Genomic DNA, 15,971 nt, shown 5'->3' on the forward strand with positions numbered 1-15,971 from the left:
CTCTCTGTCTCTCTCTCTTCTCTCCCATCTCTCACCTGTGTCTCTCTCTCTCTCTCTCTCTCCTGTCTCTCTCCTGTCTCTCTCTCCTCTCCCTTCTCTCTCCCATCTCTCTCTCTCTCGTCTCCCGTCTCTCTCCTCTCTCTCTCAACTCTCTCCTGTTTCTCTCTCTCTCTCTCTCTCTCTCCTGTCTCTCTCCTGTCTCTCTCTCCTCTCCCTTCTCTCTCCCATCTCTCTCCTGTCTCTCTCTCTCTCGTCTCCCGTCTCTCTCTCTCTCGTCTCCCGTCTCTCTCCTCTCTCTCTCAACTCTCTCCTGTCTCTCTCTCTCTCTCTCATGTCTCTCTCTCCCTCCCTCCCTTTCTCTCTCTCTCTCTCTCTCTCATGTCTCTCTCTCTCCTGTCTCTCTCTCTCTCTCTCTCTCCTGTCTCTCTCTCTCTCTCTCTCTCATGTCTCTCTCTCCCTCCCTCCCTTTCTCTCTCTCTCTCTCATGTCTCTCTCTCTCCTGTCTCTCTCTCTCTCTCTCTCCTGTCTCTCTCTCCCTCCCTCCCTTACTCTCTCTCTCTCTCTCTCACTCTCACTCTCACTCACTCATTTTCACCTTTTGATTGGTTTATTGACTCTTCGGCTCTCTGTCCTGTGCCCTGATTGGCTGATTGATGCGTCTTTCTTCTCTTTCCTCTCTCTCTCTCTCTCTCTCTCTCTCTCTCTCTCTCTCTCTCTCTCAGCTGGACAACGTGGATGAGCAGGCGGCTCAGATCCGCAGGGAGCTGGACGGCCGGCTGCAGCTGGCGGACAGACTGGCCCGGGTGAGAAACAGCTGTCTTCTGTTTCTGTTTTTTCCCCAAAATTGAAGTTTTTCTGGACACTATTAGGATTCCTTGCAGTGTTCCAGAAAAAACTGTCCAAAGTGTATTTTCGCATCGCGGTGCGTTCCCAAACAGGTCCGACTCAGAAACACACATACACTAATGCCAGAAATGTACTCAAATTAGTTCATTTCTAGTGATGGGACGATGTATTGAAATTCTACGGAAGCGTAATGCGTTCACTTGAGAAAAAAAATTTGCCCTGTTTTTCTGAATTAACGAGATATCTCAAAATCCCAAGAGCAGCTCTCATTCCTACTTGAGAGTTCGATTTCATGGAAGCAAACATGTCCGCCTGTTTAGTTTAATCCAGTTTTATTTTGCTTTTGGTTTGTAACATTTGGAGATACTCGTGTCTTTAAGTAATACAGATGGTATTGCAACTGTAGGATACTCCATGCAGGTGAGAACTTCTCATGGGATTTTGAGATATCTTGTTATTTCAGAAAAACAGAGCAGATTTCTTTTTTTTCCATGAAAACTTTTCTCAGAATCCTAAGATAATTATCTTGTTAATTCAGAAAAACAGGGCAATTGTTTTTTTCTCAAGTGAATGCATTACGCTTCCGTAAAATTCAATATATCGCAATACAAAAATGTGACAAATACGAAAAATGAATAGTGATATCAGCTCCATGTTATTCTGCTGTCAGGAACATGAATGGTGATATCAGCTCCATGTTATTCTGCTGTCAGGAACATGAATGGTGATATCAGCTCCATGTTATTCTGCTGTAGTAATCACTAATGAGACTCTTGACCATCACAGTTTCACAAGCTCTCCATCCAAATTATATTATTGTCACTTTGTAACAACATTTTTAAATTGTTGTTTACATTCTAGCAGCCAATGGCATCGCTGGAAAGATTTGAGTCTCAGAAATAAACAGAATTCTGCACCGTCAGACTTTGGTGTCACTGAACTTTGATTGATCACATCGTATCCTGGTTGTATTGATCCTGAACCTCAGATCACGTATCGAATCAGATCAGGAGTGAAACAGATTGTCCGTCACTATTGATCACCAGCTGAACTTTGAAACATCAGGTGCCACAGTTGCATAAAAGCGCCTCTGTGTTAGCCTGGTGTCCAGCCCCTATGAATCGCAGTTTTCAGCAGTCTTCGAATTTGCATGGTGATTCATAAGGGTCCAAGCCTATCCACCACTGATTCGGTGACGTCATTTCTTGCCCCAACCGATTGGTTGCTGTTAGTTCTCAATGATCAAACTCTTTGACCGATCACAGCAGCAAAGCAGATTGACGTAATCTGTAGGCGCTCCATAGCAACAACAATCATGGCGGTGTTCACTTCCCAGTGAAGACAACAGTGTGTTGTTGTTGTCGGCTACAAACCATTTTTGAGTGAGATGAACCTCGTCAACAACAATTCCAAGCAACCGATCCTTAACCGTCGGCAACGATATGATTTGTCGTCATTTGTTGCCGCTTGTCGTCGAGCTCCCACGCCCCCGGACTACTGGATCCTCCCTCGTTCTTCCTGTATGTCCTTTGAGTCCACTTCAAGTCGCAAGGCAGAAATACCAAATTTCTCGGCCTCTTTCACTCCATCTTCCATAAGACCGACCGACGGACAAATGACAATAACCAGAGGATTTGGCCCATTGTCCCGTCTCTGTAGCCACCAGAGGAGCGAGCAGGTAAATGAAGCTCTTACCAAAGCCGGTGGGAAGCAGCGTGAAAACATCCTGAGCTCTGAAAAAGGCTTTTAAACAGACGGATTATTCCTGTTTTAATTCATCGGTGCCGTTAAGTTTCTTAAGGACTGACGAAATCGCTAAATCTACCTCGCTATCATCCGGTTCCTTTTCCGCCGCCGGTGCTGCTGCCATGTTGGTTGTTGTTGTTGTTGCTGCGCTCTGTGATGGCGTCATCAGTAGATTAGCCCCGCCTACATCGACCAGCCAATCAGGTCTCTCGGACAGTATCTGTCGTCAAGCTGCGGCGAGGAACGCCTTACCCCCCCGCAGCATGCAGCCGCTGTGTCTCTACAGAGAGAGAGGACAGAGAGACTCGTGTCAGAGAGACTCAGAGAGACTCAGAGCTTCAGATCCCATTCATTTCTATCCCCGCCTCTCTGTGTCCCTGCTCTCCTCCTGCAGACCACAGTCTGACATGGAGGATGTTCCTGTCTCATGTTCAGCCAGGAAGGATCAGAGTCGGGTTAGAAACCATTAAAGGAACCAGATGCAGGTGGCAGTGAATCAGTTTCTACCATTACAAGATTCAAGATTCGAGACTGAAGCTTGAAGACTGTGTTGCCATATGGACTCAGCTGTTAGGAATTTGTCTCAGTGTCTCATAACAGTAGCAAGCAAAGTAGCAACCTGTAGACTAACGCTGCTCTCTCCCTGTCTCTCTCTTGTCTCTCCTGTCTCTCTCCTGTCTTTCCTGTATCTTTCCCGTCTCTGTCTCGTCTCTCTGCCATGTCTCTGCTGTGTCTTTCCTGTCTCTCTCCCCCCTCTCTCCTGTCTCTCTCTCCTCTCCCTTCTCTCTCCTTTCTCTCTCCTGTCTCTCTCCCTTCTCTCTCCTGTCTCTCTCCCGTCTCTCTCTCTCTCTCTCCTGTCCTGTCTCTCTCTCCCTTTCTCTCTCTCATGTCTCTCTCTCTCCTCTCCTGTTTCTCTCTCTCTCTCGCCCTGTCTCTCTCTCTCTCAATTCAATTCAGTTCAGCTTTATTAGCTTTATTTGTTAGGATACAGTGTTGCCAAAGCAGTCTGGACTCTATAGAGTCACACAGTGTGTCATGTTATACATTACAGAAACATATAAAAGGAAATTTAAGATGCAATATTATAGACTAATAATGCTCTCTCTCTCCCCCTCTCTCGCTCTCTCCCGCTTCCGTCTCTCTCTCTCTCTCTCCCATCTCTCCTGTCTCTGCTGTAGGAGAGGAGATACCCTAAGTTTGTCTCGGGGGACATGGAGGTCCTGTTCGTGGAGGAGCTCCGGTCTTCGGTGAACCTGCTGATGGCGAACCTGGAGAGCCTGCCGGTCTCTAAAGGAGGACCGGACTTCAAACAGAAGCTGAAGCGCTCGTCCATGAACAACTCCTTCCTGGACATGGGAGACGAGGGAGACATCCTGTCCAAGTCCGACGTGGTGCTGTCCTTCACTCTGGAGGTGTGTGTGTGTGTGTGTGTGTGTGTGTGTGTGTGTGTGTGTGTGTGTGTGTGGGGTGGGGTGGGGTGGGGTGGGGTGGGGTGGGGATACACTACCAGTCAAAAGTTTGGACACACCACATTTTTCTTTATTTTTACTCTTTTCCGCATTTTAGAATAACAGTAAAGACATCAAAACTGTGAAATAACACAAATAGAATAATGCAGCGACCAAAAAACTGGTAAACAAATTAGAGCTGCAACGATTAATCGATTAATTGATTAGTTGTCAACTATTAAATTAATCGCCAACTATTTTGATAATCGATTAATCAGTTTGAGTAATTTTTTAAGAAAAATAAGTCAAAATTCTCTGATTCCAGCTTCTTAAATGTGAATATTTTCTGGTTTCTTTCCTCCTCTATGACAGTAAACTGAATATCTTTGGGTTGTGGACAAAACAAAACATTTGAGGACGTCATCTTGGGCTTTGGGAAACACTGATCCACATTTTTCACCATTTTCTGACATTTTATAGACCAAACAACTAATCGATTAATCGAGAAAATAATCGACAGATTTATCAACAATGAAAATAAACGTTAGTTGCAGCCCTAAAACAAATCCAAACTATCTTAATAAGTTAAGATAAGGTAAGATAAGATAAGATAAGATAAGGTAAGGTAAGGTAAGGTAAGGTAAGGTAAGGTAAGGTAAGGTAAGGTAAGGTAAGGTAAGGTAAGGTAAGGTAAGGTAAGATAAGATAAGATAAGATAAGGTAAGGTAAGGTAAGGTAAGGTAAGGTAAGGTAAGGTAAGGTAAGGTAAGGTAAGGTAAGGTAAGGTAAGGTAAGGTAAGGTAAGGTAAGGTAAGGTAAGGTAAGGTAAGGTAAGGTAAGATAAGATAAGATAAGATAAGATAAGATAAGATAAGATAAGATAAGATAAGATAAGATAAGATAAGGTAAGGTAAGGTAAGGTAAGGTAAGGTAAGGTAAGGTAAGGTAAGGTAAGGTAAGATAAGATAAGATAAGATAAGATAAGATAAGATAAGATAAGATAAGATAAGATAAGATAAGATAAGGTAAGGTAAGATAAGATATACTTTATTGTCCTGCAGGGAAACTTGTCTTGGGCTCCAAGCCGCTGCATCACACAACACATTTGTCAACAACATCACAATGCACAGGCACCAAGTACATAGATCATACAAACTCATGTAAAACATGCTTCAATTCACATGTTGAGTGTGAGACAGTAGTTCTTTAAAATAATAAAAAGTCAATAAAAAAGACAATAGTTTCAAATAATAAAACCAGGTATAATCAACCAGTGGTTCTTTAAAATAATAAAATAATATAGTACTCCTACTTGTTGCTATTTAATATCTTGATGGAGGATGGAATAAATTAATTCTTGCACCGGTTCAGTCTGCAGTTTGTCATCCTGAACCTTCAGCCTGAGGGCCAAACCTCAAACTCTGAGTTCAGGATCTGTCTTATATTTTAGATTCTTTGCCTTGATGGAAAGGCAAAAGGCTTTGGAAAGAAATTCATACATAGGATCAACTTCACTATTTATATTTGACTAAGAAACTCATTTCAAGCATTTAAGCAGAAGACTGAAGATCAGAATGAAACAGAACATTCAGTCAGGAGTCAGACTGTAGTGTGTGAACTTGTTTACGTAACTCAGAATATTCCACAAATATTATGGAGTGATGTCAGCGGCACAATTTGAAAGCTTGAAGCTAGTCTTGAGTCTTTGAATTATACATTAAGGATTTTTGATACATGCCGATTTATTAATGATGACAACAGGTTGTGTGATAGACGGCCCGCCTCCAGGAACCACTAGTTTACAAAACCTGAAATTAAAATCTGATCCCCCATGAAAGCTGGCAGAAATCCCAGGATTCATAGCTCCGAAAATGAACTCATGAAACTTTATGAAGAAAGTCCTGAAGCTTTACAGGTAAAGGTTTTGTGATTTCATTGTGTGAGCATTAATCAGACTAAACAAACATTAAGTTACAAGCATTCAAAAATTTCTCATAAGTACTCAAACTGGAATTATGAAGACAGATTTTTTTCTGTTTGAATGTGCAAAACTTTCTTATGACGACAGAACCTGAAACACAAAGAACAAATTCATTCCCACAAAGTTTAAAAACTGAGCTTCAGCCCGTCAGGAGATGTGAAGCTGACTGAACCGAACATGATGATGATGATGATGATGATGATGATGATGATGATGATGATGGCCATAGTGTGATCTAGGCTGATCTAGGCTGATATTCGATAATATTGAATATTGCAATATTCCGTAAATATCCCAATTTTTGTGAATATCGCAATATTTTCCATGATATTGAATACTGAATACCTGGAAATAGCAGGAATGAGCAAAACACCAAATGGCCAGAGTTTCCTCCAATGCTTGTAAGATCAAATTTCAAGGCTATTATTATTTATTATTAATAATGATTAATTGTTAACACTTTACAATAAGGGTCACTAAGTTAAGGGTTAGTTAATGCTTAATAAGCATCAACTAACCCTTAATTAACAGTTAACTAATGTGTCTGATAATCATTTACTAATGGTGTTCATGTTAACTAAGGTATTAATTTATACATTATTTAATAGTCATCTTAAGTCATAAACTATTAAATAATGTATAAATTAATACCTTAGTTAACATGAATACATTAGTAAATTACACGAGTGAATTTAACTTAGTGACCCTTATTGTAAAGTGTTACCGATTTTTTATTATTATTATTATTATTATTATTATTATTATCATTATTATTATTAATAGCCTAGAAATTTGATGTAATTTAGAAGAAATAAAATAATATATATATACGTATATGTATAAAAAAAAAAAAACCTGGAAAAAAAGAACAAAAAAGACCTAAATATAATATTAGGTGTTTATGTCTGCAAAATGTTTTTTGTTGAAGTATTCCCGTCTTCCTGCAGCCACAGCTGCTCTGGCTCTGTGGTGACATGGAAGTGAAATGTGTTTATCAGAACCCGGCTCCCGTCCTGATAAGCGGTTACAGCCGGCTTCGTCTCCCATCATGCATCTGCAGGCGGGACGTCTGCCGCCGCCGCGACCGACCGACCGACCGACTCCGTAGTTGTTTGGATGTACAGATAAAGCGGAGAGCACGGTTATATCTCCTCTGCTGTTTCAGATAGTGATCGTGGAGGTTCAGGGTCTGAAGTCGGTGGCTCCCAACCGGATCGTGTACTGCACCATGGAGGTGGAGGGGGGGGAGAAGCTGCAGACGGACCAGGCCGAGGCCTCCAGACCACAGTGAGTCCACTTACTTTACTTTACTGTTTCCACGCACACTAATAGTGATACTCATTGATATGCGACTAGAGCCAGTGTAACAGATTTATTCTCCTGTAGGTTTCAGAGCATCAGGGAAAAACACCTTTTTGTACTCAGCAGCTACAGAATGGAATCTATTGCCATCCCATATTAAAGAAACTGTCACTGCTAACCAGTTTAAAAGAGCAGTGAAGGGATGGCTGCTGACAGTCAATTATTAATTAATGCGTTTTTTGAATGTAAGTTATTTTATATAATGAATATGTTAATGTTTTTTATGTCTTAAGTGATTCATGCATTGCCAGGACCTGCCTGTGCTGACCATTGCTTTTTACAACGAGGACCACAATGGAAATAAGTCTTCTTGTTATTGTGTGTTGAATTCCTCAACAATTTTATGTGTGTATGGTTGTGGCCTAAGGGCCTTCAAACCTATGTTTACTTTAAAATCTGTCAAATAAAATCAATCAATCAATAAACCGTCACAGTCCTGCTAAGAGCCATTTTCCTGAATTGGATAAAGGCCGTTATCGCGTTCTGAGAAACCTGATGAACGGAGCAGGTTTCTGCCCGATGTTTTTCCCCTCGGTCTGATTCCTTTAGCTTTCACATCTGAGCCTGAGCACAAACGTAACGGACAGAGAACAACGTCCAGGAAGCAGAAGCATCTCACAGCGTGGAGACCAGGAACTCTCACTGTGGACTGATGGGCTGAACTTTTAAAGGAATAGTTCACCCAAAAATGAAAACTCTGTCATCATCTCCTCCCCCTCATGCCAGGTGAAACACAGGTGAAGTTTGTCCATATAACACACAGGGAGGCTGCAGCACAACTCCATAGCAGCCTTCTCCAAAACAACTGAAGTCAGTGGGGACCAGTTCTTCAGAGTTCCAAAAAGACCTACAGTATATTTACACCATCATTTAGTGCAAATCTGAACTACAGCTGATTGATTTGCATCAAATAATGGTGTATAGGTCTTTCTATTCACAGTGTGATTGTTTGTCTGTTTTTGTTTTGGAGCTCTAAAGAACAGGATGGAAACACGCTCAATGTTTTGTTTATTATACTTATTATCTAAGTTTTGGCTTAGGACTTGATGGCTCATGGTTTCCCGTCCCTGCAGTACAGCATGTTGTGTTAATACACTGCAGTCCTGCCAGGTACTTTGTTTACCTTGTGATTTATTGGATTGCAGAGATTTTTTTTTTCATTCTGAAATATTCAGTCTGAGCTTCCATGGACTGAGCGTTCTGCTGAACAGAGTTTTGAGGCTGCAGAAGTTTTGTTTAGAGGGATTTTAAATGCAGTGAAATGTCTCCATGATGCTGAACTGCCAATATTCTACAATTATTTATTGTGGAAAGTAAAATCGTGATTTCCGATTTATACACAAATAATTTTACAGCCCTAGATTAGATGGTCAGATAAATAAAAGGTGACAGGTGACAGACAGGCGTTCGGTGTCTGTTGTCTGTCGGTGGCTGTTGAGGAGATTGAACCTGTGACTTTACAGTTACAGGACGGTCTCTCTGTCCACCGGCTCACCCTGCTGCAGATCAGCGTTTCCATGACGACGTGTTAAACCACCAGTACCCCCGAAGGCAGAACCGTCATTGTTGTTAGTTTGGTAGTTTGAGCGGTTCAGTGCCGAGCCGCTGATCTCTGATCAGTCCCACAGTGTTCGCTGCTAATTTACTGAGGAAGCTTTGTGTTTACAGCAAGTTTACAGCTTTGACTCTTGACTCCAACTGGATTATCCCTCGAGCTTTTGAAGATGAAATAAATACGCGGACCCCGGTGAACAGCGTCCTTAACACCGAACCTGATACTGAAACACAGGAGACCCGGAGCTTTGCAATGCAAACGATGCTGCGGATTCAGACTGAAGACGAAGACGAAGACTAAACGCCACATTTTTATGTAACGAGGGAAGTTGACTCTCTGTCTGAAGCTTCCACATCCTGCTGCCTCGAGCCACGGCTCGCATTCTTATTCAAGGCTATTAAAGCGAGGACATCGGTCCTGTTATGTAATAAGGAAGGGAGTTGGGGGGGTGGGGAGCGGAGGAGGGGGTGGGCGTGGGGGGGTGTGCTTGTCAGGAACACACTGGTTTGTAGAGGAAAGCCCGGCCTTCTTCCTGCTGGACTGCAGGCTTCAGGCTGCAGCAGGAGGGATGGAGCAGATCAGATGGTTTACAAAAGGCTTGATGGAGGAGTTTGTTTTCAGCTGGAAGCTGCTGGAGGTTTGAGGCTCACAGCTGCTGTGCATTTACCAAGTCGCTTATTATGTTCAGTCTTAAAATCCTTTTTCTTAAGTGAATGAATCTGCCGCTGGACTCGGAGGATTTCACTCGCTTCCAGCGTTGCTCAACTTGTGCTGACAATTTTGCGGACTGGAATGACAATAATTTGTGATCTAAAAATTCTGCAAACAAGTTGTTTCTTATTTTTCCAATTTAAAGGGTCTGTGTGTAATATTTCTGCTTTACTGAAGCATAATATGACTAGTAAATATCAGCAGCTTCCTGAATGTTAGAGAGTGAAACAAAGTGAACAGATTTCTGCAGTCAGAAACACAGGAGCAGCCGAGGCTGAAGCCTCCTGCCACACCAAGGTCCCTTCAAACATCTGACAATTTATTTTTGCCTTACTTATCGGCAAAAAGCACACATCTGGAAATTTAATTTGAGACTTTCTTACTAGTCTGTAGGGTATTCTGGTAAATTCGGCATCTATATAATTCTCCAAATAGCTCAAATTTTAACGGACCGGCTCGTTTATGCTCCGGGGCAGTGGAGTTACTTCACACACAGAGTCCTGACCTTTGATGTCAGGATCCTGATCACAGCAAACATCCATCGAATATAAAAAAAAAATGGTCTAACTGGGTAAAACCTGACAGAAAGCTGATTGTTGTTGATGTGAAACGGTCCAACCTGCCCACCATGCTGATGATGGTCTCGCTCTGCAGAGGGCAGAGTGTTGTTGTCATGACAACGCTGAGTGATAGAGGCCAGCATCGGACCAGAAACTACACAGAGACCCTTTAAGTGAATTAATGTGTCGCTGGGCTCGGAGGATTTCAGTTGCTTCCAACGTTGCTCAACTTGTGTCAACTATTTTTTGGACTCAAATGACATTATTTTGAAAAAAAATTCTTAGAACAACTTTTTATTTATTTATTTATTTATTTTATTTAACCTCTGTCTAACCAAATACTCCAAGTAGGGTTAGGTTTTTGGGTTGGGGTTAGTCCTTTATTTCAGTGGTTCTCAACCTGGGGGTCGGGACCCCTCAGGTGATCGCAAGATGATTTATGGGATAGGAAAGAAACATATTTCTACTGTGAAATACAGAACAGTTTTCAGCCTCAGAATGAAGTGAAACTAAATGAAAAAGGAAAATTTTAAGGGGTCACAAGCCAAAAAGGTTGAGAACTGCTGGTTTTTCTAAGCAGATAGTTCTGCTGGAAATAAGAATCTGTTTCTCAGGAGAGAGCTGCGAGGAAAGCAGCATCATGACAAACTCAAAAGGGCATTTTCTCGTCCCATTGAGACATTTTTAAAATTGAAAACAAGATCAAATGACTATTTAAGGTGGATATTTTTTGCAGTAACCCTCGGTGCCACCGTAGGAACTCGTCTTGTGTAACGAAACCCGCAGTTTGAGCCGAGGAGAAATCACCAGGCCGACTCAGCTGGGGGAAGTCTTCGGATTGGCGGCTCTCTGACCTCAGCAGCGTTTACCTCCGCCTCGCTGATGTTCCTCTTGTTAGAGTTTTGTCTCCCACACTCAGGATGGATTAATATGTTCTGCCTTCTTCAACCAGCATCCATCATGTCCCCCCCCCCCCCCCCCCAAACCTCATCCTTCCTCTATGTTGCAGGTTTTGTTGTGTGGCATTATTCATTGACGTCGTGTCCCCTGGAAAATTAAAATGCCTCTTTTCCAACAATGCTCGGATCGTTGACCGGCCGGCCGGCGGCAGGGGGGGCGGGGGGGGCGGGGGGGGGCAGCGGGGGGGGGGGGGCTCGCGGTAATGAGGCTGCCCTTTCACACGCTCGGGCTGGTGGAGGGTTTCTGAAGGCTCAGGCTGAGAGCGCTCCGCCCGCCGCGTCACCAAATAGTCCCAATTAGAGGAGGAGGAGGCGGCTGTGACATCACCTGATGAGCCCAGTGTTGAACAGGCTGTACCTGCTTCACTGTAACCTTCTCTATAATGAGCTGCCCCCCCCCCTTCTCTATAATGACCCCCCCCCCCCCCCCCCCCCCCTCTCTATAATGAGCTGCACCCCCCCCCCCCAGTAAGACACCCATACTGTTAATGACATCTTGGTTAGCTGTGACTACATGGTCACTCAGTCGCTCTGATGACTCCTGCATCTGTAGCACATCAGCACTTTAATTGCCAAGGACCTTTTCATTAGTGACACCATTAATTATTTGATAATGTCAAGCATGAGCTGCACTTCTGTCTCTGAGGTCCGGCTACCTGGAGGAGAAGTTCACCTTTAAGTCTGTCCCACACAGTGAAGCCTCAGCCTGCAGGTTCTATCTGATTTAAAGCAGCTTTCAAACAAGTTGCCTAAACCAGTGATTCTCAACCTTTTTCATATCAAGGACCCTTATTCAGTCCACATTAGAGCCACGGACCCCCATCTGATGAGATTTTGTTTCTCTGACCCAAATCTGAGAATATTTTTATTGTCAGATATGATTTTGTCCAGAACTCCATGACTGTCTGTACTGTAGGTAGAGAGATAACAGAGAAACTATGATCAAAATAGTCATTCTTCTACATTTTCTAATTCTCTAACTTCTTGTAAATTAAATAATGCTGAAGTTTAACAATTGCTGGGGACCCCCTGGAAACCCCATCAAGGACCCCCGGTGGTCCCCGGACCCCACGTTGAGAACCACTGGCCTAAACCTTCCAGACAATATATTAGATTAATTACAGTATGAAGGCTTCTGTTAACTAAAGGGTCTGAATGTCCATGGACAGGCTGTCCTTACTTTAGTGCACTTTGGTGTAAGGACATATTACCTTAAGCTGAAAAAAGAAATTGCTCCACCAATGTTTTTGTAAAGCAGAATCACAAGTGCTTAACAAGGTTATTATTTTTATTTTTATTTAGTTTTGACTTTTTTTCAATTTCAGTTTAGTTTTAATTAGTTTTTAAAGCGGGTTTGCTAGTTTAGTTTAGTTTTTATTTTTTGAAAATGCTTAGTTTTAGTTTAGTTTTTATTAGTTTCAGTGTTTTAGTCTTTTTTTGTAATATGGGGTATTTGTCAGGGGCGAGATTCAAAAATTCAAAATACTAGGCTTATGTATGAAATAAATTGACAAAGACAAACTACAGACATTTTCTCTATAATTTTAGTTTATTTTAGTTAGTTTTGTAAACACACAATACAGTTTCAGTTAGTTATCATTTTTTTGTAAAGCCTCGTTTTTATTTTTATTTCCGTTAACCAAAATGTTTTTTCACACCTAGTTTTCGTTATTTAGTTAGTTTTCCTTAACGATAATAACCTTGGTGCTTAATAAATGAAAAGTGTTTCCATCACAGACACAAGCTGCAGGGATCTACACAGATTATATTTTGCCTTCTTGAAGAAAGTAACACACAAGATGTGATTCAGTTTCAGTCATTACTGCCCCGCGAGGGAAATTTGTTTTCAGACAGATTTTAAAATTAAAACACACAACACATCATATACCATACACACAAATATCAGTTGATAAAACCAGACAGAGAATCAATAGGCTGATAGAGTGCAGAAAAATTCACTCATCAGTGCAAAAATCAAAGTTCTAAATCCAGATATAAGACTCTGAGTCAGACTGCAGAGGGGATCGAGCCATGGTGACATTTTTTGGAGCCGGAGCAGCCAAAGAGAGGCAGAGGGGCGGAGCCAAGGTGGAGGGGGCGGAGCTTGGGTCATCGACAGAGCCGCAGCTCCGGTCCATAATCGGCGACCTGTCAATCACTAGGAAAACAACCTGTTTTATATCCGTTATATCTGTTAATGACACAATTATTTTGAAAATCTCCATAAGGACACACATTAGAAGAAGTGAAATTATCTACTGAGACCAAAACCTCTGGTGGAAAAAATGTATTGAAGAAGTTGGTCGTGGTAAATAAGTGATCTGACAGATTGGGGAAGTTGCTTCCAGAGGGTCGGGGCTGAAACTGTAAAGGCGCGGTCACCTTTTGTGATTTGAGGAACGAAGTGGTCGAGAAGTGGAATGAGGAACGAGGAGATAAGAAATGTAACCGGGGGCGAGGTCATTCAGGGCCTTATATGGATCTTACAGGATCTTGTAGTTTATTGTGTATTTTACGGGAAGCCAGTGGATGGAAGCAAGAACAGGAGTAATATGGGACCTACGGCTAGTTCTAGTTGACTTCATGGAGTTGGAGGTTTGGAGTCTTTCTGGACCTTAGTGGACCTGGACTGCAGGACCTGCTTCAGGACTCACCTGAGGGTCCGGCCGCTCGGTTCCTTCTGCCCGGCTCACACTGAAACCTTACCGGCTGTTTCCACCGGTCTGGTTTCAGTCCTCGAGGTCAAGCTGCCAAACCGGGAGTTTAGCCCGAGATAAAACTGATGAAAGCGAGTCATCGTTTCAATGGAGGAGTGGAGGCAGCAGAGGCCGGAGTGCGGTTTGTGTTCCTGCTCCTCTGTCGATCCGCTGCGTGTGATCGCATTAAAAATAAAAAGCTGTGTGTGTGTCTGTCGTGTGTGTGTGTGTGTGAACCGAATCCACCTTTCTGCACAATGTTGCCTTGGAAACTGGGAAAACTGAATACGGAGCTCGGCTTTGCTTCGTGCCCTCCACAAGTGAAGGGGTCACTTGTCATCTGCGGGCCGCCACACACACACACACACACACACACACACACACACACACTCAAACACACACACACACACTCACACAGAATCGCACGTTTTGACATAAACGCACATAATCACGCTTTCAAAATGGCCGTGTAATCTGTCACAGAGCCGGCGGGCTCCATTACCACCGGCTGAACATGAAGAGTAAGTGCTTCTTGATAACAGTCATCAGCGGTGTGACTGTTTACAGCTCCGTGTCCCTGGGAGCCGGAGCAGGTTATCTGCCGCCATGAGAGGAAACGCAGCTAAGTGACCTCATGGTAGAGCTCACATTATAGACGCTCAGGTCGCAGTAATCATCGATCATCAGTAGTCATCATTAAGAATGTGATACTTGTATTACTGTCTTGTGTATTGGCTGCTATATATATATGCAAATATGTGTTTTTTTTTATTTTTTATCCTGCATTGGAGTTTCTGCAGATGGCGGAGAGGAGACGATCTGTTTCCCTCCTGATACGTGATCTGAGGTTCAGGATCAATACAGCCAGGATACGATGTGATCAATAAAAGTTCAGTGACAACAAAGTCTGACTGTGCAGAATTTTGTTTATTTCTGAGGCTGAAATCTTTCCAGCGATGCCATTGGCTGCTAGAATGTAAACAACAATTTAAAAAACAACTAAGATGAAGGAAAAATATCAAATATCTCCTAATGTGATGAGCTGGAAAACCATCTACTGGGGATGGGATGATGTATCGAAATTTAATAAATCTCAATACAAAATTGTGTCAATCCGTATGTTGTCAGGAACATGAATGGTGATATCAGCTCCATGTTATTCTGCTGTCAGGAACATGAATGGTGATATCAGCTCCATGTTATTCTGCTGTCAGGAACATGAATGGTGATATCAGCTCCATGTTATTCTGCTGTCAGGAACATGAATGGTGATATCAGCTCCATGTTATTCTGCTGTCAGGAACATGAATGGTGATATCAGCTCCATGTTATTCTGCTGTAGTAATCACTAATGAGACTCTTGACCATCACAGTTTCACAAGCTCTCCATCCAAATTATATTATTGTCACTTTGTAACGACATTTTTAAATTGTTGTTTACATTCTAGCAGCCAATGGCATCGCTGGAAAGATTTGAGTCTCAGAAATAAACAGAATTATTTTTTTATTGATCACATCGTATCCTGGTTGTATTGAATCCTGAACCTCAGATCACATATTGAATCGTATCAGGAGAGAAACAGATCGTCTCTGCTCCCCCTGGTCTTTGGACAGCAGCTGTTGTCTCTTCCCAGCTCTCTGCCTGTCAGTCTGTGTTAAAGGGGAACCTTTGTGTTTCAGATGGGGCACCCAGGGGGACTTCACCACGACGCACCCCCTGCCCTCCGTCAAAGTGAAGCTGTTCACAGAAAGCACGGGGGTCCTGGCCCTGGAGGACAAGGAGCTGGGCCGGGTGAGGCTCCACACCACACCACACCCCCCCGCCCCCCCCCCCCCCCCCCCCCCCCCCATCACTCACACCACACCTACAAACAACATCAGCGTGTCTTTTTTTTACCGCTTATGGTACGTTTCCACAGGATCCCTCATTTCCAAGCCTCCCATCCATTTTCTATGTAAGCAGCCGTGCAATGCATTCTGGGAGCGGCGCGGTGCGTTTCGAGAGACGGGGCGTCACGTTGGCCGCTCCACATTTGCATAAAGTTGAGGTCTAGGCTACTTTATGCAAATCAAGGGCGTCCAGCGCGACTCGCCGCCTCTGGAAACT

General features: G+C 43.0%; 1 protein-coding gene across 1 annotated transcript; it reads left to right on the forward strand.

The window, feature by feature from the left end:
- Positions 1 to 722: 722 nt before the first annotated feature.
- Positions 723 to 15,686, forward strand: LOC139640760 (calcium-dependent secretion activator 2-like; the record flags this gene model as incomplete). Its single annotated transcript, XM_071514938.1, has 4 exons — positions 723 to 803; positions 3,771 to 4,004; positions 7,187 to 7,308; positions 15,545 to 15,686. Coding segments are annotated over 4 exons (579 nt in total), but the record flags the coding sequence as incomplete, so codon positions are not given.
- Between the last annotated feature and the right edge of the window lie 285 nt (positions 15,687 to 15,971).

Source organism: Centroberyx affinis, unplaced genomic scaffold, assembly GCF_046629955.1.
Source record: "Centroberyx affinis isolate AG114_WGS23_722 - 3 ecotype Tasmania unplaced genomic scaffold, CSIRO-AGI_Caff_v1 ptg010482l_1, whole genome shotgun sequence".
In the NCBI taxonomy this organism is placed as follows: domain Eukaryota; kingdom Metazoa; phylum Chordata; class Actinopteri; order Beryciformes; family Berycidae; genus Centroberyx; species Centroberyx affinis.